The 25546-nt window shown below is 48.0% G+C and overlaps 1 protein-coding gene across 2 annotated transcripts; it reads left to right on the top strand.

Annotated features, from left to right (window-relative positions):
• Positions 1–1676: 1676 nt before the first annotated feature.
• On the top strand, positions 1677–25546 carry Pola2 (DNA polymerase alpha 2, accessory subunit). Of its 2 annotated transcripts, XM_034490738.2 has the most exons (19): positions 1677–2065; positions 4568–4692; positions 6302–6393; positions 6543–6600; positions 9519–9625; positions 11504–11697; positions 12209–12297; positions 13592–13747; positions 14179–14241; positions 15097–15139; positions 17860–17999; positions 18661–18699; positions 19766–19839; positions 22647–22755; positions 22984–23090; positions 23889–23948; positions 24171–24297; positions 25066–25266; positions 25425–25546. In XM_034490738.2, exons 1-18 carry the CDS (start codon positions 1987–1989, stop codon positions 25219–25221), a joined length of 1818 nt encoding a protein of 605 aa, XP_034346629.1. In that variant the 5' UTR covers positions 1677–1986; the 3' UTR covers positions 25222–25266; positions 25425–25546. The 2 variants fall into 2 exon arrangements, 1 of the variants encoding a protein (XP_034346629.1); XR_013104929.1 differs by lacking the exons at positions 25066–25266; positions 25425–25546 and having other exon boundaries at positions 23889–24075.

Genomic DNA, 25546 nt, shown 5'->3' with positions numbered 1-25546 from the left:
ACATGACGTTGCTTTATCCACTCAACCATCCATTCATTTCAGATAGGGTCTCCTGTAGCAGGCTGGCCTTGAACTTCTGATGTAACTAAGGATAAATTCTGATCCTTCTGCCTTCATTCCCAAGTACTGGGATTACAAATGGGCCAACAGCCCCATACATCAGATTCAGGGGGTCAAACCCAAGGCTTTATATACACCAGGCAAGCACTCTACCAAATGTGCTACACCCCTAATTTCTAGAAACAGGCGTTGATTGGTTCAAGGTTTGTGACTTTGTATTTAAATCTTACCTCTCATCATCAAGAAGGCCATAAGCCTCAGCTATTATGGGTGAGCAGCAGCACTAAGGGACTAAACCATGGGGTGTGTGACCTTGCTGCCACCTGGTGGCTAAATTCTTGCAGCCCAGCCCACTGCTTCCTGCTACTCGTGTGAAAATTAGTAAGGTTTTTCTGTTTTGTTTTTCTGTTGGACAGACTTATAATGTAGGCCAGGTTGGCTGCAGTCTCATGTTAATATCCCATCTCACCCCCTCAAATACTGAGATTGCAGCTATGAGTCACGATGCCTAGTTCAGTGAGACTTTAAACACACACACACACACACAATTTGCTTTTGTTTTGAGATAGGGTTTCTCTGTGTCGCTCTGACTGTTCTGGATTTCATTCTGTAGACCAATCTAGCCTCAAACTCAGAAATCTGCCTACTTCTGCTTCCCTAGTGCTGGGGCTAACAGCATGTTTCTTAATGGGTGTTTGTGAGTCCCCGAGTGTATGTATGTGCATCATGTGCATGTAGGAACCTGTAGGGACCAGGAGGTGTCAGGTCCCCTGAAACTGGAGTCATAGGCAACTGTGAGCCACCACACAAGTGCTGGAACCAAACCCAAGTCCTTTGTGAGCCATCTCTACAGTCCTGTTTGGTGTTTCTTGCTTGCTTGTTTATTGAGACAGGGTCTCTCTGTATAGCCTTGGCTGGAACTTGCAGAGATCTGCCTCAGCCTCCAAGTGCTGAGATTACTTACGTGTGTGTGTGCGCTATCAGGCCTAGCTTCAAACCGTTTTTTCTTAAAGGCTCTGTCAGTCCTCCATTCCATTCTTATGGTGTCACAGGTCACTTGACTTAAGCCAAATCAATGGAGACTTGGGTTCGAAAAATTAGTAAACATATCAGGAAGAAAATGCACGCATTTTACTCTCTAAGCACTCCCCCTTCAGTGACCTGCTTTCATGTTGCCCACTTTGGAACCTTGGCCTGTAAATCTGTATTAGTCAGCTTTTCACCCTGGATCCACCAAAATGTCTCAAGAAAACAGGGCTATCCCCGTGACTGATACTCATAACAGCTGTAATAACCACATTCTCTATGAAAGCCTTAGATCAGGACGAACCAAGGCAGAGCAGAATGGAGATGCTGAGGTGGAGTAGGAAGGAGCTAACATGCCCTTCCGGGCCGTGCCGGACACAAGTGTCAGTCACTGCAAGATACAAACAGCGCCTCCTGGCCAGGGGGAAAAAGGAACAAACAAGCATCACGGAGCTTAGCAGGATAGGCGACTCCTTAAACAGCCGCAGTACGACGCCCTGACTCTCAATTTCCGCGCGGACTGTAAGGCAGAGGGCGCGTTCTGCGCAGCCGCAATGGGAGGGCCGGCGCGTGCGCGGGGAGGGCGGGGCTGGACGGACCTCGCGCAAGCGCGCGCTAAGGAAAGCGTTTGGCGGGTTTTTCCTGGCTGTGCTCTTCTCTGAGACGTTAAGGTGTAGCTTTCGGAAGCAAGTTTTCTCTCCGGATCGATACTTCTCGAGGGTTTTTGAAATATTTCTCTGTGACCTGGTGGCTGGGATCGTCTGAAGGCTTAGGCTAGGTGGTCCCGTGACGCCTCCCTGTCACCTTCCCGCAAAGCGAAAGGATAAGTAAGCTTCTGCAGGGCAGACTTGAGCTGAGGTCGGAGCCCGGCGGCAGGCGCCCTGCCTCTCCCTGGCCACCATGGCCGTGTCCACCCAGCAGCTGGCGGAGGAGCTACAGATCTTCGGCATGGAGTTCGAGGATTCCCTGATGGAGAAACGTGAGTCCCGAACCGAGGGGGATCGCTTCCAAGTACCATATGCTCCTGGGGTACCGCTTGGGTCCTGACAAAACAACAGGTGACATTGCGAAAAGGAGACATTGGAACCGTTTGCAGCTCACACCTAATCATCTGCTGCTCAATGACTCAATGCTCAGAGTTGTTTTTTTTAAAGACAGAGTCTGTGTAACCCCAGAACTCATTATGTAGACTACTGTACTGGCCTTGAACTCACAGAGATCGCCTGCCTCTGCTTCCCGCGTGCTAGGATTAAAGATGTACAACACCATGTCCCGTTCATCAGAGTTTTTAATGGTCTGTGGAAATAGGAATTCCTCTAGGTGGATCCCTACTCCTTTATTGTAGCTTTGGAAGAAACTTCAGGGAGCTTATTGGCTTCCTCTCTTTCTAGATGGAGGAACATGGGCAAGGAGGCTTAATTGCCTGATTGTGTGCCAACCCCCGTCTCTTGCTCTGGAGTCCAGTGCCTCGTATTTATTGGTCCACAGAGACCAGTGGTAAAGATTTAAATTACACATCTCTCCTGGAAGATGTGTGCATCAGTTTCAGATGCACTGTGTATACACTTTGAAATTCTTATTGTAGGAAATAAAATAAGTGGGCTTGCCCATTATCCCAGCACTTGGGAGCCTGAGGCCAGGAGGATCATAGATACGTCAAGGCCAGCTAGGGCTAAACAGTGAGATCCTGTCTGCTTTGCTCACTACTCTATGACACCAAAATCGTCATGACACCTTCACACAGGCATACATGGAGGCAGAACACTAATACACATAACATAACAATAAATTATTTTTTAAAAAAGAATTTGAAATCTTTTGAAGATTCTGTGCCTTGGGGCTGGAGAGATGACTCCGTGGTTAAGAGCACTTACCTTCCAGAGGACTGATACTCACTTTTCTGTGCCTAGGGATCTGCAACTACCATTCTAGAGGATCCGGTACCCCCGGATTCTGGCCACCTCAGGCACGGCATGCATGTTGTACACTTCAATACAAGCAAAATACTCATGTATATAAATAAAGTTTAAGTGTTTTTAGAAAAAAAGAATGTGTCCCAGCTAAGAAGTATGGTTCCTGCTTGTCGTTGTTTCTGTTGAGATAAGGTCTCACGATGAAGCTGAAGGCAAGTGCTACAGAAACTGGCAGGGGTGTGTGTCTTTTTGCCTAAAGTGCTTTGTTGACCCCACACCTGAGTTCCCCCCTTCCTAATTACAACAGGACTCTTCGGGAGAGTTGTCCATTCTTGATATCTTAAGGTTTGTTTCTTTTTTTAAAAAAAATATTTTATTTATTTATTATATGTATGTATGTGAGTACATTGTCACTGTCTTCAGACACACCAGAAGAGGGCATTGGATGGATCCCATTACAGATTGTTGTGAGCCACCGTGTGGTTGCTGGGAATTGAACTCAGAACCTCTGGAAGAGCAGTCAGTGCTCTTAATCGCTGAACCATCTCTCCAGCACCCTTAAGTTTTCTTTCTTAAAGCCTTTCTATGACTTTTCTATCTTCCCAGATTTAGGGACCTGCTGTTGTCAGGGAAACTGATGACCTTTGTCTTGCCAGAGACAGGGCTGAATTATTAGTCCTTATTTTGAATTATCAGCAGCACTTGCCAGTGTTTATCCTCGTCTCTTCGTTAAAACCTATTCTTTAAAAAAATAGGTTTATGTATGTGAATGAGTGTTCGTCTGGGATATACAAGTGCAGCACACGCAGGCAGAGCCCTCAAAAGCCAGAAGAGGGAGTCAGATCCTCTGGAACTAGAGTGATTTCTCTGTGTGAGTGTGCGTGTGCATGTGCGTGTGCGTGTGTGTGTGAGCAGATTCTTGCTGTAGATTCACTGCCACCACTCCTGGGTTTCCTTGGAGTTTGCCCATCACCATTTCTCAGCCTTTGGCGATTGATCTATCATTTTTATCTCCATGTGACTGGTCAGGACTCAGAACCAGAGTCACTTCCTGCTAGGTGCATCACTGTGGTGACACTCATCTTCCCAATCACTCCTTAGCTTATATATTGAGGCTGCATCTCTAGCAGCATTCCCCGTCTCTGCCTTCTGCACACCAGGGCTCACAGGCTCGCCACCATGCCCACTGCACTCCTGTCTTCAGGCTCATGTGGCAAGCACTTTACCTCCCGGGCCCTTTCCTGGCCTCTTTTTAAGACAAGGTCTTACTATGTAGCCCTGGCTATTTTAAATTGCCAGCCTCTCCTTAGCTCTCTGATCCATTCCCAACCCCCACTTCATTTCCCTATGGCATCCATGAGTGTCTAGCGTACTGTATGCTTCCCTGTTCTCTCCACCCCGATAGCAGTGAGCGAGCGTCTGTGAACAAGAGCTCTTCTTGGTTTTGTTGACCGCTGTGTTCCCAGGGCCCATGGATGCTGGATCGCAGAGGACTGTTTGGCCTCTCGAGGTGAAAGCTGTAAGAGTGAGCTAGGTTCTTATGTGGTGGCCAACTTCTCTCCTTGCAGTGGCAGAGCTGTGTGTTCTGTACCGACAGACTGAGGAGGGAATGGTCAGCGAGCTTATCGCCTTCTGCACCAGCACAGGGAGGTCCTGCCTTACTGCAGAGATCCTGAACTCTTTTGAACACGAGGTAAGAGCAAATGTGAGTTAACTGGTGTCATCCTGCTGCGAGGAGGTGCCAGTGGATGAAAAGATGCAAGCCTTGGGGTCCCAGTGTGAGCATGGCCTGCTCCTTCCTCTTCTTCTCTTCTTTCTCTCAGAACATAATGCCTTTCGGTTTTATGCACTTAGTTACTGTGTGTACGTGTGCGTGTGTATGGATGCACACCTGTGCTGCAGAGGTGAGAGGACGACTATAAGATCCCTGTGAGTCTGAGGACAACCTGGTCTACAGAGTGAGTTTCAGGACAGCCAGGGCTACATAGTGAGACCTTGTCTTAAAAAAGAAAAGTGGTGCCTGGCAGAGGTGGCGCACGCCTTTAATCCCAGCACTTGGGAGGCAGAGGCAGGCGGATTTCTGAGTTCAAGGCCAGCCTGGTCTACGGAGTGAGTTCCAGGACAGCCAGGGAAACCCTGTCTCAAAAAACAAAACAAACAAACAAAAAAAGAAAAGTGGTTCTCTCTTTCCACCAAGTGGGTTGTGGGGTTCAAACTCAAGCTGGTAGGCTTGACCTCAAGTTCTTTCTCCACTGAGCCATATCACTGGACCCTACTTACAATTTCTGAGCCTTGGTTTCTTTCTTCTGTTACGTTCTAATAACTGTTGTTTTTAGTGATTGTTGTAAAAGTTAAATGGGGGTGGGGGGCTGGAGAGATGGCTCAGTGGTTAAGAGCACTGACTGCTCTTTCAGAAGTCCTGAGTTCAATTCCAGCAACCACATGGCGGTTTACAACCATCTGTAATTGGAGCTGATGCCCTCTTCTGGTGTGACTGAAGAGAAAGACAGTGTACTTGTATACATTGAATGAATGAATGAATCAGTCAGTCTTTTTTAAAAATTTTAAATGAGAGTGTTCATGAAGCATCTAAAACTGCCTGGTATATGGTTGGTTGGAAATTAGTATTATGTGTTGTTGGTAGACGGTTATGAAGAGAATTTTTAATATTTATTTTTAAAAAATATTTATTTTTATTATCAGTCTAATTATGTGTATGTGTGCATATGAGTGCGTGAGTGCAGGTCCCTCCAAAGGCCAGAGGTGTCAGATCCCCTGGAGCCGGAGTTACAGGTCCTGTGAGCTGCCTTATCGGGGTGCTGGGAATCGAACTCAGATCTTCTGGAAAAGCACTGTGTAGTCTTAACCACTGATCCATCTCTTCAGCTGCTATAGAAGCCTTTAGTGTGGGGGTGGGAGAGGGAGAGGGAGGAAGGGAAAGATTGATCATGATCTTTCTGCCTCCCAAATGCTAGGATGATAGGCATTTTCCATCATGCCCAGACTGTCATGTTTTTGTTGTTTTTAGAGACAGGGTCTCATTATGTAGACAATGCTGGCCTTGAACTCAGAGATCCACCTGCTTCTGGTTTGCAGTGGGAGTAGGGTGATGCTGGAATTGAACAGGGCTTCTTGCATGCCTGGTAACTGCTATACCAACTAGCCTTTCTTTGCTTGCATCCTGAATGCCTGTGATTATTTCAAATGGGAAGTGTGCCCCTGCCACCCCACCCCCACCCTCTACCCCCGACCCCCAACTGTGGAATAACATATTCACCATCTTCTTCTGTTTCATTCCTCAGGTTCTGAACAAAAAACTTTCCAAAGCCTGGCACACTGCCTCCAAAGACAGCGGGCACGCAGGAGCCAGGGACATTGTCTCCATACAAGAGCTGTATCCTCTGCTGAAGGCCTTTGGACTAAGCCACATATATGTGTTATGTAATTTCTCAGGTTACATATACACTTAAACTTTTAAAAATGCCTAACATTCAGTTTCTCATTTAATCTCACATAATTGTTCTCCTTGACCAATGTTTTCAGAATTGAAGCAGAGGAGGAAGAGGAGACCCTTCTGAGCTCTTACACCACACCCTCTAAGGTGAACATGCGGTGTCTGGGAATTGCATCCCACAAATAACTTGGGGTTTTTTGTTTGTTTTTGTTTGGTTGTTTGGTTGTTGTTTTTTTAGATTTATTTATGGAGCTGGTGAGATGGCTCAGCAGTTAAGAGCACTGACTGCTCTCCCAGAGGTCCTGAGTTCAATTCCCAGCAACTACTAGTAGCTCACATCCATCTGTAATGGGACCTGATGTGTCTGAAGACAGCTGCAGTGTACTCATTTATATTAAATAAATAATATTTAAAAATTACTTATTAAAAAAAATTTATTTATTTTATGTATGTGAGTACACTGTAGCCTTCTTCAGACACACCAGGAGAGAACATCAGACTCCATTACAGATGGTTGTGAGCCACCATGTGGTTGCTGGAATCGAACTCAGGGCCTCTGAAAGAGCAGTCAGTGCTTTTAACTGCTGAGCCGTCTCTCCAGCCCACAAATAACATTCTTAAAAACATATCACAGAGCTGAGCGTGGTGGCACACTCCTTTAGTCCCAGCACTTGGGAAGCAGTGGCAGGTGGATATCTGTGAGTTCCAGGACAGCCTGGTCTCACCAGACATAAGGTTCACGTTGTGAACTAGCATGTGTGAAGAGAGGGTGGACTGGACTGGTCCCGCCTCGGCTTTGTGTCCCCACTCTGCCACACTTGTTATCTTGCTTGGTCTTCAGGGAGAACCTGCCTGTCTGAAGTAGCAGCCTCCTGCCTCTTCCTCTTGGGTCTTAATTTTGTTCATTCCTCTCCGTTACAGACGCTCTCAGTGTGGGCGCTGCTTCCTTCGCTGTTCTTTCCCGAGGGCCTAGCCTGTGATCGCTGCAGAATTAGCATTCTAGAGGGATCTTTTTGAGAAATGGCTGGGGAAACCCTAAAGTCATGTTTATCCTTTGTCTTAATCATTCTTCCTGTGAAAGGACTCCTGAGATCTAGGAGTGTAGCACAGTGGGTGCATGTTTAGTGTCTACAGGGCCCCACAGTCCGTTCCCAACCACCTCCTAAAAATCTCACAGACTAATGCATGATGGTGGGCATACAACTATTAATAATGACAAAAATTTAAAATGACATATTCTAGCAGTAGACAAGGAGGCATAAAGATTATTTATTAAATAGACCTCAATCAGATAACTTGGGGATTAAGGATAAAGATTGTACCAGTGTAGGAAAATGCATGTAGAATTTTTAAAAAATCAGTATATAAAAAGCTGTAAGTTTGCATTTAAATTAGGATAACTATTTTAGTGTATATATTTAGTTGGAAGCTATTAAGATACAGTTAAGGAATGTTCAAGAATGGTTATTTTAATCAGGTGTGGTGGTGCATGCCTTTAATTCCAGGACTTGGGAAGCAGAGGTACAAGGATCTCTGTGAATTCAAGGGTAGCCTGGTCTACATAGTTCCAGGACAGCCAGGATTACACAGAGAGACTCTGTCTTAAAACAAAAAAAAGAAGTGATTATAGAGGAGCATCAGTGTGTAGAGCCGTCATTTTAGAGGACCTGCCTTCCTCCCATCCCCGAACCGGCGGAAGGTGGGTAGAGAGAACCAGCTCCACAGTGTTGTCCTCTGACTCCACACTTGTACTGGGGCACCCATGCCCACACACAATATGCACCCATTCGATAATAAGTAAACATAGAAAAGTTAAGATTTAAAATCTGGTTTGTAAGCCAGCTGTGGTGGAGGCACATCAGGAGTCGTGGGCCAGCTTCAGCTACATAGTGAGCTTTAATACCCGAGACTGTCTCAAACAAAAAGCAACACAGGCTGGAGAGCCATCTCGTCAGTTACAAAATCTTGATGCTCTTGCAGGGGACTCAGGTTCTGAGCACCCACATCAGACAGTTTACAGCTGCGTGTAACTCCAACTCCAGGGGTCCTGATGGCTCTTCCGACCTCCCCAGTCACCTTTACCTGCATGCACATGCTCACACAAGTACACATGAATAGAATCTGAAGTAAACAAAACCACCAATATTTAGTTTCCAGTGCAACTTCCTTTGTTTTTTTGAGTCGGGGTCTCAGTGCATAGCCAAGGCTGGCCCAAAGTTGGGTAACCTTTGCACTGCAGCTTCCAGAAGCTAGGATTTCAAGTACAAGCCATCATGCCTATCTTATGGTTCTGAGTCTGTTCTCACCTTGGGTCCCACAGGCTCCACCAGTTGATAGCTTGGTGGCATTTCCTTAAGTGCACCAACAGGGGGAGCCCTTGAGTCAGAAAAGTTTGTGCATCTGAGATGGTGTGGTTGTCCTGGGTAAGACTTTGTCTTTCCTGTTAGCCTCCCGTTATCCTAGTCTTTCGGGAATGCTAAGTCCTGTGATTGGGTTTCATCCTTAATTCTGGACTTATTTGGTGTTGTACTGATGAGCAAAGGAAAAGAAAAGAAAAAGTAAAACAAAACAACAAAAATGCAACCAGCTGTGAGCATTAGTGAGGTGTTTGCTGACTACTCTCTCCAAGTATGAACTCAAGCGCCTTATCTGCCTGGAGTTAGTCCAGGGTTTAATTGGGAAAATGTGTGGTAGACTTGGCCAAAAGAAGTGTAATGTGGTCCCATCCCTTCTCGGGAGAATGCGTGCACACAGGTCAAAGCTAAGCATTGCCAAACTGGTCTTTTCTACATGCAGAAGGGGTGAGCATGTACAGGTCGGCAGGTCTGGTGGCTGGCCTGCCCGCTCCTTTGGGGAATGTTTGCATTCTTGTCATGATGGCCTTCAGAGTGCAGCTAGTGTCCTGGTGGGTGCTGGGTTACCAGTTGGAGGTGAGGGAGCATGGCTGGAGGCAGTTCCTGAGGCCCCTCAGTCTGCCCTGTGTCCCTTACTGTACCACCTAGTCCTGTCTAAGGAACGGCTTGAAGCCAGAGTGAGTGGGATTTCACTTTTCATCTTGTTTCTAGGGTCCTCACAAGCGAGTTAGCAGCACCCCAGAAACCCCCCTAACCAAAAGGAGTGTCTCTACTCGCAGCCCACATCAGCTTCTCTCACCATCAAGTTTCTCCCCGAGGTATGTATCGTAATCGATGCGGGCGCCAGGAAAGCCACGCCTCTTTCTCTGCTGATAAGTCTAACTGCTGGTAACTTATTAACCGCCATGGGAGTGGGCCTTCTGCTTCGAGCTGGCTGGAAAGCCTGAGGTTCTCTGCCTTGTGGAAAATTACCATTCCGTACAGTAATTAAGGAAACTTGCTTTCCACCCACTTCTCCAGGGCTCATTTCCTAGATAGGGAACTGATAGCTCCTTTTGAAAACAGCCCGGCTATTCAGAAGCCCAGGCGTCTGGCGTGTCTGGCCAGTCAGGGCAGATAGGCTCTCACCTGCTTCTACTCGCTTGTGTTTACTTGGATTTCTTTTTGCAATCTGAAGTTTTTTTTTTTTTTTTTGAAAGGAAAGGAATTTTTTTGTGTCTTTGTTTGCAGCATTGCGTAACCTGTTCATCCCACGCTCAGGTGACAGCCGGTTTCTGAGCATTTTCTTCTCCTCACTGAATCTTTCTTCAGCAGCTTAACTGATATTTCCTCATGGCTGCAGCCACTATGCATAAGTCTGCAGAAATCCACAAATAATGGGTCTCCGTTAGAGAGACCCATAGATGAATGATGGCTGTCCCTTCATGGGTCAAGCTCAGGGAAGCTGGTGACTTCCCTGCCTGGTCACTTTTTAAATGTATAGTAAGAAAGCTGACATCAGAAACTCATTCTGTAATTTATGAAAGTAGCCTGTAAATTATTTAGGTTGAGGCAACCTGGAGATAAATATAATTGAGCTCATTTTCTGTAGCTTGTCTGGAAGGAGGCGGTGTTGGCAGCAGTTGTGACCATGCCCTCTGTGAAGTGAGTTCCTACCGAGTGTTAGTGTGCTGAGTGAGGTGTGTTTCTATTTCTTTCTTTCTTTCTTTCTTTCTTTCTTTCTTTTTTTTTTTTTTTTTTTTTTTTTGTTTTTCAAGACAGGGTTTCTCTGTGTAGCCCTGGCTACTCACTCTGTAGACCAGGCTGGCCTCAAACTCAGAAATCCGCCTGCCTCTGCCTCCTGAGTGCTAGGATTGAGTGTGCACCACCACTCCCCGGTGCGAGGTGTGTTTTTAGACCTCTCATAAACAGTGTTCACAGCAGGAGGATTAGAAGTTTCCAAGTGGACCAGCAAACACCCATGTGTCCTTGGAGGTGTGGTTTACAGTAGGAACGAACACAGTTCATCAGTGCAGCCTTGGGGTGGGGTTGAGGGGGTCTTGCTCCCCGTTAGCTGTTTGTTCATTGCATCTCCACCTCTCAGAGGCAAGGGAAAGGTCATTAATTTTGTTGAACTTTTATTTTAGTGTTGTTTGTGCTTTGAACTGTGAGGTTTTTGTTTTTATTTTGAGGTAGGGTCTTATGTAGTCTAGAGTGTCCTCAAACTTAGCTGAGGACGGCCCTGAGGTCCTGTCCTGCCTTTGCTCTCTGAGTGCTAGGATTGCAGACCTTGCCACTGTGCCTGATTTCAAGTGTATTGTATTGTAGGTTTTTGTATTTGCTCAGCAGTCTCTGACCCAGTCACTGTTTCAGGATCAAATGACAGAGAGTGACTCACAAGGAAGGAAAGTACTTGAAACTTGATGTTCAATCGAGTCAAAGTGCATTTTGTCTTACTTCATTTAGTTTTGATGGAGAAAAATAACAATGTTTTTATGTTTCTGTCCTTAAACTTGTAAACTTTTGTGTTCTGGTGTTCCTCAGCACCTCATTCCCGAGATTCCTGAAGGGTCAGAGTACTCCAGCCCCGCCACGTTGATTAGTTCTACAAGACAGCTTGCTTTTTCTCCAGGCCTCCAAGCCTGGCCTCATTGTGTTGCTTTCTCAGGTAGCCACAGGCAGGCACAGTAATTCTAATCTATTCTGCTTCCCTTCAGTGCTACTCCCTCCCAGAAATACAACTCCAGAACCAACCGGGGAGAAGTGGTTACCACCTTTGGCTCAGCCCAGGGCATGTCTTGGTCTGGGAGAGGAGGCTCTGGAAGCATCAGTCTGAAGGTCGTGGGGTGCCCAGAGCCACTCACTGGCAGCTACAAAACTATGTTTCAGCAGCTCCCAGACATTCGAGAAGGTAACTGGTTCTCACTTGCAGTCTCTCGGGCTTACAGCCCTGTGTTAGAGCTGAGAGAAGTGAAGTGACAGAGCCTGCTCAGCTGGTGGCCTTTGGTCGAGAAGTTGGTAGAGGACCTCGTGGTGCTCTTCAGTGAAGGGGAAGGACGCTGGGAGAGGCTGTAGTCTCCGAAGTCCTATCAGCCGCCCTAGCAATGGAACACGAGCTGTGGAAGAGCTTAGCTCGTGAATCATGAACACGCAGATGCTCCAGGTTATCCTTGAGTTCCATGCAATCTGGTGAGGATGAAGTTGCCAGCGATGCTCTGGGGCTGTGCCATGTGCCCTCCCGAGGCCCAGTGGAAAACCAGATTAGTAATTGTGTCAGAAAATAGACTAAGGCCTGAGGTTCAAACTAGACAGATGTCCATGCTTCTCGATCCTATAGAATGGTTGTGATGTTTGGCAGTGGGCTATCTTTTCTTGGTGAGTGAAATGTCTTGTGACAGCGCCCTGTCACCTTTGGATTACAGTTCTGACCTGTAAGATAGAAGAGCTTGGCAGCGAGCTGAAGGAGCATCACAAGATCGAGGCCTTTACTCCTCTCCACGTCCCAGCACAAGTAAGAGTCATAGGAATTGGTCTCGATAATTTGTACTAACCTTGATTCCCGGTGTAGAGCAGGCCAGCCTTGACCCAAGAAACCAGCCCTTCTCTGTCTCCCGAGTGCTGGGATTAAAAATGTACGCCATCATGCCCAGTGAAATTATTCCTGCTCTCTGAAGTCAGTGGGGAAGCCTTTCCGCCTAGCCAGTGCTGTGCTTCAATGTTAGCCTTGGTTGGCTCCCTGAAAAGCACTCCCTGCCTGGCTCACCAGACTTTTTTTTCCTCTCTCTTGGACTTGGTCTTACATATAAGCAAAGGTTGAAACCTTGTTTTCTCAGTGGTGGGGCAGATTGCCGTTGGAGAGCTCCCACAGGTAGATGCGTCCAGGTTTGCAAGGTGAGAGCGGACAGGTTAGGAATTCTGCTCCCTTGCCCAGGTGGTGATTGCTCTGGGTTGAGAACTGTCACAGATCTGGCATCTAGACTCACTTCGTGCTTCAGCTCTGGTGTGGGTACTTTCTCTGGAGCATTGCTGATCTACCAGATATGTGCTATATAATCCTTGAATGTGCTTTTGTCCTATGTTTGTTTCCAGGGACCATAAATAAACTTTGTCCTGTTGGAAGTTCTGGAGAAATTGAGAGGAAGCGTGGGGGAAGGGCCTCACATGAGGGAAAGATTAGACATAATTCAGTTTGCTCCCGAGAGCGGAAGCCCTACACAGGAAGCCACTAGGAGAGATTTCAGTTCCGTCTATGAATAACTTCCTCTGGAAGTGGCAGTATGACATCCTGTGTGGTATCCGGGTACTTGGGAACCTGAGGCAGGAGGACCGAAAGTTCAAGGCCTGCCTGGGTTATATAAAAAGACTGGGGAGAGGCAAGAGCATGAGAGGACCGAGAGGTGCTGTGCACTTGGCTCTGGAGCCAAACTTTTGACCTTTGGGTCCAGGCTTCCCCTATTGTTTGACCATAATGAAGTTATTGCTGCTGGGCGTTGCCATTATCTTCCTTACAGTGGTTGTGAAGGTCAAATGAGTTTGTGCCTGTCCCCTGAGAACAGCGTGTGGCAGCTCTGTGGATGATCTATTAATAGCTGTGGTTTTCCAGAAGTGCTGTGGGCTGGGGGTGTTCCCCTGCTTGTCAATGCTCACACGCAGGGAGCCTCTCAGCACACCTGGTAGGCAAGTGGTGGCCTAGACGCCCTTGCAGGGTCCTTCCACTTTCAGTGGCAATGCTGTGATCACCCCTGAAACATGTGCCATGTGGGGTTCACTGTGCCCGTTGTTATGTTGCGTTCTTCCTTTGGTAGGAGCCTGTCACCCTGCTGGGTCAGATTGGCTGTGACAGCAATGGGAAGCTGAACAGCAAGTCAGTGATTCTTGAGGGAGACCGGGAACACTCCTCCGGCACTCACATTCCAGTGGATTTATCTGAACTCAGAGAGTATTCTCTCTTTCCTGGACAGGTGAGACTGGAATCTTCTGGGATGCAGATCTGAGCAGCAAGCGGTGGGCAGCTGTTTCTTGTTTTCCGTCTCTGTTGCCCCAAGGTCAGGTTGTATAGGACCACTATTTTAGGGATGTCTTTCTCTCCTTAGCTCTGGCTCCAACTTGTACACAGTTCCACCTCATGAGTTGTGTGGCTATGGGCAAGGTACTTGACCTTTAAAGCCAAGGCATTTTCATCCATAAAATAAAATAAAAACTTTACCTCACGGGATTGTTGTGGGGATTAGGTCATCTGTGTAGAGCATAATTGTGACTGATATGGTACAGGGGAGGGTGCCCTGCATCTGTTTTCTGGAAAATGCCCTAGGTTTATAATCACCAGAAGCAATTATCTTAGACCTCTCATTTACCTCTCCTATTTAGCTGTCTTGTGTTTCTTGTCTTTCAGGTTGTAATTATGGAAGGATTCAACACCACTGGTAGGAGACTTACTGCCACCAAACTCTATGAGGTACAGGGTGGGCCCCTCCCCCTCTCCACGTTTGGGTCAGTCTCAGTATGTTCAGTTCTGATGAAAGAAACCGGTCCTTTTCAGTCTCTGTACTCTTGTTAGTCTTTTCTGTTTCTAAGACTTGAACCGCCAGGCAGTGGTGGCGCACGCCTTTAATCCCAGCACTTGGGAGGCAGAGGCAGGCAGATTTCTGAGTTCCAGGCCAGCCTGGTCTACAGAGTGAGTTACAGGACAGCCAGGGCTACACAGAGAAACCCTGTCTCAGAGAGAAAAAAAAAAAAAAAAAAAAGACTTGAACCTACCTCCAAGCTATAAGTTAGTAAACCCTTTCCTCCAAAGAGCCAAGGAGCAGGTGTTTTAGCCTGTAAGACCTCACGTAAGTCTGTATCATTATATGACAATACAGCCACAGGCCATGTACAAACACATGACTGTGGAGGAATCCCATTCAAACTTCATTTACAAAAATGGCTACAGCCAAATTTGGCCTCATCTTTGCTCTCTACTGCAGTCCTCCAGAGAGTTCCGTAGGATGCCAAGAAAAGTAGCTAGATTCCCTTCTCTTCCATCCTTGCCTAGCATGCCAGTGGTTTAGGCACCTGCTTTGCATGGGGTGGCCAAGTGTTTTTTGAGAATATATCAGGGACTTCCTGTTGCCTGGTCTGTGTAGAAACAGTGAGCTATTTAGAAAAATGGCAGATTCTGTGGGCTCTGGGTTGTAACTCTCAAGAGCAAGGCAGAGATACATTCTCTGGTCCTTCTCCCAGTCCTCCCACTGCAAACCTCCAGACACTCAGCCAGCCCTTACCAAAGCAATGGCAGGAGCCAGACCTCAGCTGTGCTCTCCTGTTTCAGGGTGTGCCGCTTCCATTCTATCAGCCCACTGAAGAGGAGGGAGGTAAGTTCTGATTCAAAATGTCTCTTGCCAACAATGGGGGTGATAGACAAAGCCCCAGACTAAAGCTGCCCAGGCTCAGGAAGCAACACAAGCTCTGGGAGTGGCCTCCGAGCAGTAAGGACATGGCTGGTCAGTAGGCACACGGGACCCTTGAGCACAGGTAGTGTCATTGTCTGGGCTCTGATGACACAGTGTGAACACTGTAATCCGGGCTGCTGCCTAACAGCTGTGGGAAAGGAGAGGCTACACATGTAATAACACAAAGTCGGTGTCTCAGACAGGAGCCTGGAGGAGAAACGAACACCAGTGGGAAAACCTAATTTAGTTGGCAGTGACACACCGGAGGTGATTCCACAACTGTGCTCTGGAGGAAAAGTTAATATCAGAGAGCTCTAGGAAAAGACACGCGGAAGTCTGTGCTCTCTTTGTAAGTTTGGAAATTTTTCCGGCCAGGCACGATGGCACATGCCTTTAATCCTATCACCCAAGAGGCAGAAACCGGTAGATCTCTGCACTCCAACCCAGCTTGGTCTACATAGGGAGCTCTAGGCCAGCCATGGCCACATGGTAAGACTGGCCAAGGCAGTGGTGGCGCACGCCTTTAATCCCAGAAGCAGGCGGATTTCTGAGTTCGAGACCAGTCTGGTCTACAGAGTGAGCTCCACGATAGCCAGGGCTACACAGAAACCCTGTCTCAAGAAAACAAAAAAGTTGGGAGGCAGAGACAGGTGGATTTCTGAGTTCAAGGCCAGCCTGGTCTACAGAGTGAGTTCCAGGACGGCCAGGGCTACACAGAGAAACCCTGTCTTGAAAAAAACAAACAAACAAACAAACAAAAGAAAACAAAAAAGACTCTGTCTTTTTTATTTTTTTAAAGAGGAACAAGTAATCTAGATAGAAAATGCAATACAATAAAATAAATAATAATAAGTTTTCTTTTAAGTTAACAAGCGTTGTTTCAAAATATCTGTAAACTGGACTCTTGCTCAGTAGACAGCAGTTATGTAGCTTATGTGAGGCTCTGAGTTAGATTTCCTGCTACCACAAGAGAAAGGGGGAGAGGAAGTTATTTCTAAACATTTTTGTAAGAAAAATAGAACAAACATCAGTAAAGATTTTCAATAAATGCCAACACTGGCATGCTGCCAGTGCCCCCACACATTGATGTGTGTGCAGGTATCCTTGGAGATGACCTGGAATCGGAAATGAGAATCAATTGTTTGTGACATTGTACACAGTCTCACAGAATATCTGTGTGGGGGAGAAAGGCAGACTCTTCCAGTCTCAGTTCATGGTGGTACTCCTGTGGTAGACTGAATAACACTTCCATGATCTTTCAAACCTGAAAGTATGCCACTTTCTATGGTCAGAAGGACTTGCTCTTGTGGCTGAGTGCTGAGATGGGGCTGGGTAATGTGCGCCTTTAGTCTTAGCACTTAGGAGGCAAGGCAGGCAGATCTTTGTAAGTTCAAGTCAAACCTGGTCTATACATGCTATATAACCTGGTCTATATAACCAGACACTGTCTCAAAAAGTAAAATAAAATAAATCGGAGAGATGGCTCAGTGGTTAAGAGCACTAGCTGCTCTACCAGAGGACCCAGGTTCAATTCCCAGCATCCACATAGCATCTCTCAACCACGTAACTCCTATTCCAGGGATCCGACACCCTCATACAGACATACACGCAGGCAAAGCACCAATGTACATAAAATAAAAATAAATTATATTTAAAATAAATAAATCATCTTTGGGATGTAATTAGTCAGTGCAATCACATAGGTCCTTATGAAAATTGATGGCAGAGAGATGAAAGTCAGGGAACAGAGACTTCAGGCTGCTGGCTTTAAAGGTGTAGCACAAGAGACCTCTCGACGTATGCAGCCCACTGACAGCTTTACTTCTGGACTTAGTGTCCAGAACTGTAAGATAGTAAATTACTTTAAAGCCACCAAGTTTGGAATAATTCATTTACTTATTGTTTTTAAGATGTATTTGATTTTTTTTTGTCAGTGTGTTTATATGTGTGCTGTGTGTGGCTATGTGTACTTCTGAGTGCAGGTATCTATAGAGGACATAAGATGGTGTTGTATCCCCGGGGTAGCAGTCATAGGCAGATGTGAGCTGCCTCTGTGGGTACTGGGAACCAAACTTGGGTCCCCAGGAACAGCTATAGTAAAGTAATAATTAAAAAACTTGGGAGTTTGGGAGGTTTATTATACCGACCACAGGAACTAGATCAGACTTTAACTTAAAAAACTTAACTAAGAACTGGACAGGGCTTAGAAACCTGAGTTTGGGGTGGGGACACAGGCTTGGCAGCTGTAATGTCCTGGTAGCAGGAATTCCCAGCACGGTCGTTCAGTGTCTGGCCCTCCTCCAGAGCCTGCCTTTCTGGGCCTCAAGTCCTTACAGTGTCCCACACACTGAACCTCCAGATGATCCCTAGCTTCTCCACGGTGTGAACACATGTCCCCTTGGTTTTTTCCTGGCTACCAGTCTGCTCACATCACCCAGGTGCACTACAGGGAACAAGCCCCCGAGGCTCAGGGCTCTCCCTGCCTGTGCTGGTTCAGTATTCTTGGGGGAGGGGTTGCTCCTCACTTTGAATTCCCCAGACAGGTACTCATCAGACTTAATGAAGCAAATCCTATGGCATTTTCCCTCAGTGGTCCTACTCCTTCCACCCAATGCCTATTCTTTCTCCTCGTGACATTGCAGTGCCTTCTGTCTCAGATTTTGAGCAGACTATGGTGTTAGTTGCCTGTGGACCTTATACCACCTCCGACAGCATCACATACGAGCCCCTGCTTGATCTGATCACCATTATCAACCATGACCGGCCAGATGTCTGCATGCTGGTAGGTCCCCTGTGCTCAGGGAGGCAATGGGGGTAGGATGTGATGGCAATGAGGTGGGCCTTAGAAAAGGGCTTTGATGCTTTTGAAGTTTTTAGGAAACATCTATCTATCCTTTTATAAAGAGTTTGTTTTGTTAATTCTTCTTTGTTTTCTTTCTGATCTTGAGACAGCATCTCACTACATAGACCAGGTTGGCTTTAAACTCAGAGATTTGCTTGCCTCTCCTTCCCAAGTGCTGGGATTTTAAAAACCTACACCTGTGGAGGTGCAGCTCCACAGCTGTCACTGAGTCCAGAGGCCCAGCTTTACTGTCTCCTCTGGTTTTAAAAGATTCTTGCTCTGTCTTGGTACCCTGATCTTCAAATAATCTCTTTTTTTATGTTACTGGGAACATAGTGGTCTGTTGTTCTTGCTAGGTGTAGAAAACAGGAAATAGCCCAGTGTCGTTGGGGGCACCACCAGGGACATAGGGCCCTGGAAAGCCCTCTGAGAGGAACAGTGCTCAGATGCTCCTTGGCCCACCTGCTAACTCCCCAGGTTCTCCAGGGGACAGGTGGAGCCGGGCAGGGAACTGCTCTTAGACACTTTGTCTGAAAGCCTTTGAAATGCTGACGATTCTGATTTGGTTTTGGGTGCTTTCTCCCACCTTTGTCACTGGCAGTTGGGACCATTCCTGGACGCTAAACACGAACAGGTGGAGGTAAGTGCCTGCAGCGGAGGGGGTGGGGGTGCTGGGTGCTGGCACTCGATTTAGGCTCTCTTAGTTTCCTCTTTGGGAGTTCTCCTGTAACTGCAGCAGGCTTACATCAACCATAGCTACCTAGGAAGACATCACCGGCCATATTTAAGAAATGTCCTCAATTTGAAAGCTCCAGTTCACCAGACTGTCTGGAACCCAGGAAAGGATTTAGAAATGGGTGGTTCCTTTGTCTATACCACTTAATTGCTCAGGCACAAAAGCATTAACAAATGCAAATGAGTCCAGGCTTTGAAAGTCCCCTATGGGGGACTGGAGAGATGGATCAGTGGTTAAGAGCACTGGCTGCTCTTCCAGAGGTCCTGAGTTCAATTCCCAGCAACCACATGGTGGCTCACAACCATCTGTAATGGGATCAGATGCCCTCTTCTGGTGTGTCTGAAGACAGCAACAGTGTACTTACATATAAAAAATAAATAAATTTTAAAAAAAGAAAAGGAAGTCCCCTGTGAGACTGGCACGCTACCTACTGAGCTGAAGAGGCAAAGACTGTTCTGTGGTTACTGCTCTAAGCTGGTAGGTCATGTGTAAAGAGGTCCTCTGATACATAATCACAAATGGTCCTTCCTGGGATCTTGGTCAAGGGTCTGGGCCTCCTGTCCTTTGTTGGCAGGTGTTTCTCCTCCACAGAAAAGATTTCAAGGCAGTCTTCATCCCGGACGCTCAGCTTGTGTGCAAGAGAATTAATTCTTCCCTTATCTGGATTCTGTTCCTTACAGATAGGCAGCACTGTCGCATCCCCCGCCCCCCCCCCCTTTGTTTGTTTGAGACACTAGAGCCAGGCTGCCTTAGAATTCTGTCTGCATCCTAGGCTAGTCTGGAGCTCACAGCAATCCTGCTTCTCCCTCCTGAGGGCTAGGATTGCAAAGCATGAGGCCCGGTGCCTGGCTCCTGTCTTTCTCATTGTTACCCTGTGTCCACTCAGAGCCCCTAGGGTCATCCTACAAGTTTTAGCCCTGAGCAGACCCCAGGCATCTGCCCCGAGTGCACCTCCTTTCCTTTCTTGCAGAACTGTAAGTTGACAATCCCATTTGAAGACGTGTTCAAGCAATGCCTGAGAACAGTTATCGAAGGAACAAGAAGGTTAGCACTCCAGATGCTGGACAGAACCTAGAGCTTTCTAGGTTCTTCTAGGACAGACCAGTAGGAAACCGAAACTGCTTAAAAGTCGTGTTTGTTCCTGTTCTTTCCGTCCTTTTGAACTCAGAGATCAGATAGAACCCTTGAACTTGAGTGCTCGGACAGTGGGTAAAAAGGCATCTTTGTAAGTCAGATAAACAAACTTGAAAGGACGATCTTCACACACTCCCTTCCTTCGCTCTCCTCACTTCCCGTTCTCACTTCCTTTTGTATATAAGCAGTTACTCCATGGGAATATTCTCAGGGTGGGGAGGCATTGACAGTGAAATCCTGAGAGGCCCCAAACCTCCTTGCGCAAAGGGAATGTTCTGGGGTAAGCCCAAGTTCCTATCCTGAGTCAGTGCTCCCCGTGGTGGTGGACGGCTGCCAAGGGCTAGGGTGATGGGTGGGAGAGGCTTGAGTGAGGGTGGGTCTTGAATCCTCAGCGTAGCTTGGAAGACAGGACTGAGAAGCCCAGCACCAACCGACATCAGCGCTGGGTTCTAGTGTGGGCCTCACAGCTCCAGTAAGAGTCTAAAGCTGGAGGCAGAGGGCTGATCCTCAGTTTCTGTCCTATTTGTTGGGCCAGGTCAGAAAGAAAATGGAGTGGCAGGCGGCTCCTGGGATTTGCTTTCTGTTGCTGAACTCACAGTAAACAAACATTCCTGAGGCTGAGCTTTAAAACAAACGTGTAACAAAGGTGGTTTTTTTAAAGGTCTTCCTTCCGCCTTCTGTCCTGAGAACAGATCCCAGGTTGATTAGTTGTAATACAACCGTGTGCTGGCATCAGGCCTGGAGCCAGGAGACTTGAGCTTCTTCCATCCTCCTCCCTTCTCAAGGTCCTTAGAAGATAAACCTCTGCTTCGAGCGCGGGTGCACACACGTGCGCGCGCACACACACACACACACACACACACACACACACACAAGCAGGAGAGGCTCTGGAGCAGCACCCAGCACTGGCTGGTGCATCCAACATGAGGTTGGATTCTGATTTTTGGTTCCTCGTCCCATGTGCTATTGATAGCAGTGACATAAACAAAGAATAGACGGAGCATTGTTACCCCGGGGCCAGCTCCCAGCGCCACCAGGCACTTTCATCTGTGGCTAGAGTGAGCTCAGGGCAGGGGAGCAGCCCCACCCTGCCAGAGCAGTATAGAAATGATGCTGGGTCAGAGCTGCAGAACCCCAAGCTCTCAGAACTTGGCAGATGTGTGTGGGCTCCTTTGTAGCAGCAGAGAGCCCTGGTGCACCTCACTGCTCAAATGACAACACTGAGACCCTCCCACCATGATGTATGAAGTGAAGTTGTGCAACTAGGCACATAGTTGGAATTTTCTTCCCGGCCCCTCCCCCTGTAGCCAGCACCGAGCCATGAGCGGAGGCTGTTTCCTCCTCCTAAGCCTGTCCTGAAGAGCAGCTCAGTCCCATGAGGTCAGACAGCTGCCGCCCCGCCCCCCAGTCTGTTGCACCTTCAGAGTTTCATTCCTGGAGACTTGGAGCATACGTTGCCCCTTCCGGCTCCCTCCCTGTCCTGTTCACCAGATTCTAGTACCCACATGGTGAACTTGGACAACGGCAGTGAACTTGGTGACAGAGATTGTGAGTGTCATGAGAGGTACCTTTGGCCTCGAGATTCTGGTAATCTGTTATAGCACACAAGTATCTGATAGAAGTCAAAAGTTCCTGTGCAGGGGTGGAAAGATGGCTCAGCAGTGGGAGTTTGGTTCTCAGCACCCACATCAAACAGCTCCTCAAAACTACCTGTAACTCTGGCTCTGGGCATCTGTACCTGTCTCATTGTTTAAGCACAAGGAGGAGGAAGGGGCTGCAAGTGAGAGCTGTTGGCTGGTTCCGGGCATGTCCTCGGAACAGTTACACCTGTTTGGTTTACAGTGGCTCTCTCTGCCAAGGACGGCAAGGGAACCAAAGCAGCGGCTTTCCCTTTTCTCTTTTGTGGTTATGGAAACAGCTGGTCCTGGGGGCCACAGCTTTTTTCTCCACTTCATGTTGTAACCCTAGAGACTTTCCTGTCCCCATCACAGGAGCGGCTGCCGCTCTGCAGTATCTCTAGTTCTGCTGAGTAGAATTGGCATCACTTCCTGACATGAGAGGGGAGGTGACTGGCCCTCTGACAGTCTGTCTTCACTGTCCAGTAGACCTGGCTTCGCCCTTTGTTGACGGAAAGGTTTGGGTTGATCTTCCAAGTGTGACGGCAGCCTCAGGATCTGACCGGTTTGCCTCACTCTTCCCTGGCTTTACTTGTATTGCCCCAGCCATGTGTCGGGAAAACTTTATTGCCCGCAAGCTACCCATGCCCTGGAGAGTGAGGTCAGGCTTAAGCTCCAGTTCCAGTCCTGAGGCTCCCCCCTCAAATAGGGTCTCACTTTAGAGCTCAGGCTAGCCTCAAACTCCTAACACCCTCCTACCTCCCAAGGCCCAGGATTACTTGCGTGTGCCTTCCATTCCCAGCTGTAGGTCTTGGTCTTTTTCTTTCCCACCAGACAACAGTTCCCCTCTGTAATGGGTGCCACAAACCCAAGAGACAGTGTGTCCTAAGGTATATGCACCAGATGCAGATAGACATGTGTAAGTGCCAGGAGGTTGCCTTTCCCTCACAGGGTCCTGAGAGATAGTGTCTGGTCAGAGTGGAATGCCATCAAACCTCCCTGGAGGACTGCCAGATGAAGGATGTGCTCACTCCTTGAGCCTGTGCCCCAGGTCTGCTGACTCAGTCTGGTCCCTCTTGTGTTTATATTTTGACCAAGCAGCTCTGGCTCCCACCTTATCTTCGTCCCATCTCTGAGGGATGTGCATCACGAGCCCGTATACCCACAGCCACCTTTCACCTTCTCCGAACTGCCCCGAGAGGACAAGAAGGTACCAGTGCCCGCCTCTGGCCAGCCAGCAGTGGGTGGGGTGAAGACAGCCCTGGGAGTGAGGGCAGAGAAGCCCTCTCAGGAGCAAGCACAGCCCCTAAATCCACAATAGTGGTGTTATAAGTTGCTACCCTTGGGTTGGTCCTTGGTGGTCTGCAGGCCCCAGCTTTGGCGGGGAGGAATCCTTTAGCTATTGGATTCGAGTGTTCATGTCAGCTCCTCCTTTCAGCGAGTGCAGTTTGTGTCAGAGCCCTGCACCCTCTCCATAAATGGAGTGATGTTTGGTTTGACATCCACGGACCTACTGTTCCACATCGGGGCTGAGGAGATCTGTAGGTAAGAAGACAGCTGGCTCCCCGCATCCTGTCCCTCTTATCATCAAGACACCCCCCCTACACACACACATCCCCCATGCTACTTGACAGTCTTGAAAAGGAGTAGTGAGAACCACACTTAAACCAAAAATGCAGCCTTTCTGTGTGTGCTGAAGGTGGCAGACAGACATATTTGTTGTTGTCACTAGTTTACCATGTCTGAGGCTCCAAAGAACAAAGTCTGTTTTATTTGATGGAAACACCCAGCCTCTGAGATTCGTATTTTTGGCTCTGGTTATTTTCTTTATCTTCCTAATTTGTGACCTGAGCAGTCAAGTGTTCCTCTGTAGGTTTCCCATGGACTTAGCAGAATAGTGAACAGAAACACCAGAATAGGCTAGGCAGTTGGATTTTCTACAAACCTTCCTTGCCAGGAGAGAGGGACGAGCTAGGAAGTCAGTGGTCGGGTATGTGCTTTGCCTGGGGTGTGAGACACAGGGTTGCCTGGCTGTGTGTGGCTTCATGGTGCTAGAATGTGTGACTTGTCTTATATGAGACAGTGCGTGTCCCAGCGCTGAGGCCTCCCATATCCTGATTCCTAGGATTCTTCTTTCCCTCTAAGCCCTGTGCCCTACTGCCCTGTCCTGGGAAAGAGCCAGCTGTGTGATTCCAAGCTTCCCCTGGAATTGGGTCCTTGCTGCTTATAGCTTCTCTCTAGTTGTCTGGAGTCCAAGCGTCCTCCCTGAAGAGGACTAAGAAGCCTGGTTCGGCCCCCCCCCCCCCCCCCCCCACTCCCCTCATTGCTTTCTGCCTTTCCCAGCTCTTCTGGGACTTCAGACAAATTCAGCCGAATCCTCAAGCACATCCTGACACAGAGAAGGTGAGTGTCCTGCCAACCCGAAGAGTAATTGGATCAGGGCTGTGGCGTATTTGACTGTCAGGACCTGCACAGGGCCAACAGGAAATTTCATCCTATGGTGACAAAACTGAGTTCTGTTCCCTCAAATGTAAGAGAAAAGCCAGGCCATACTTACGGGCAGTGTGGAAACTGGGAGTGGGAGGCTCCCCTAGGGTTCCTGAATTGCCTCTCCCATCTCTGCAGCTACTACCCACTTTACCCACCCCACGAGGACATGGCCATAGACTACGAGAGCTTCTATACTTATGCCCAGCTGCCAGTCACCCCTGATGTCTTCATAGTACCATCAGAGCTGAGGTACTTTGTGAAGGTGGGTTTGAACTGGCTTTTGTTCCAGAGACATCAGAACCTGACTTTTCCTTTCAGGTTTCCTGGCACTTGCTCTAACTGGGTCTACTGAAAGGGACAGTGTCCTCTTGGGGCCAGCACAGAGCTGATGGCTGAGGTCAGGGCTCATGAAGGAAGCATGAGAAAGTAGCACAGGCCTGCCTGAGAAGAGCCTAAATATCAAAGGGTGAGGGCTACGGACCATGTCGAGGTGACCTGGGAACATGTTACCTGCCTGCCTTCCTCTGAATTCCAACCTGACCTCCCCATGAGCTCTTAGTCTACCGGCCCAGCTGCCTCAGTATTGACTCCCTCACAGGGAGTTCAACACACCAGTTTTTTTCAAGCTGGGTCCAGTCCATTTTCAACAGTGGTTTGTCTGCTTTTCAAGGGAGGGAACATTTTGAAGCAGGGTCTCTACAGCCCAGAATGTTCTGGAACCCTTGACATGTCCTGCCTCAGCCTCGTGAGTGCTAGCATTACAGTGTGTGACACCCATTTCAACTCCTGATCTCCCCTTCGTGTGGGAAAACAAAGTGTTGGGATCAGCTTTGTCCCCAAGAATGGGAGCTCCTCCTCCCGAGAGGCCACTGCATTCTTTACTCTGCCCCAAAGACTCTCCACTTACAAGTGAACATATTTGCCTGCCTGCTTGGTTGCCTTTGTTTCTGTTTTCTAAAACTCAGTGTAAGATGCTGATGCTGTTACACCCAGTTGAGGGCCTCTCAACCCAGTATCCTTTCTTTCCCAGGATATCTTTGGCTGTGTTTGTATGAATCCTGGGCGGCTCACCAAAGGACAAGTAGGTGGCACCTTTGGCCGCCTTTACCTCAGGAGGCAGCCCAAGGCCATGGACAGTGCGGGCAGGCCGGGCCTGAGTGTGGCTGCACAGGTGGTCAGAATCTGAGTCTTCAGCCTGAGTTGTCTGGCCTCACAGACACCAAGAGCTCAGGTATGACCCTCTGCTGACAAAACATACCTGACAAGGATCTGGCCATAGGGACAGGACTGCAGGGTTGCATCGTCCAATCATGGTCCCCACTGCCCCTCAGCCCCATGCAACATGGCCTTGATCTGAATCATGCCTCTCTCCTCTCCTTGCTTTACAAGGTAGATGTACAGAAGTGAACCATCTATAGAGACAGCCCATCCGGAAAGGCAGGAAAACTTTGTGATTTTCTGTATGAATCAAGCAGAGCGTGTGGAGAAATAAAACTTTTTAGTATAACTGA

Source organism: Arvicanthis niloticus, chromosome 1 (assembly GCF_011762505.2).
Source record: "Arvicanthis niloticus isolate mArvNil1 chromosome 1, mArvNil1.pat.X, whole genome shotgun sequence".
In the NCBI taxonomy this organism is placed as follows: Eukaryota; Metazoa; Chordata; class Mammalia; order Rodentia; family Muridae; genus Arvicanthis; species Arvicanthis niloticus.
The sequence above is the reverse complement of the archived record's forward strand: the minus strand, read 5'-3'. Positions and strand labels throughout refer to the sequence as shown.

Excerpts from the sequence above, each read along its gene's own strand:
- Pola2 (XM_034490738.2), top strand. The coding sequence starts at position 1,987 with ATGGCCGTGTCCACCCAGCAGCTGGCGGAGGAGCTACAGATCTTCGGC. Across the intron at positions 6,394-6,542 it reads ATTGTCTCCATACAAGAGCT|AATTGAAGCAGAGGAGGAAG; the intron begins GTATCCTCTGCT and ends CAATGTTTTCAG. Across the intron at positions 15,140-17,859 it reads GCCCACTGAAGAGGAGGGAG|TGCCTTCTGTCTCAGATTTT; the intron begins GTAAGTTCTGAT and ends GTGACATTGCAG.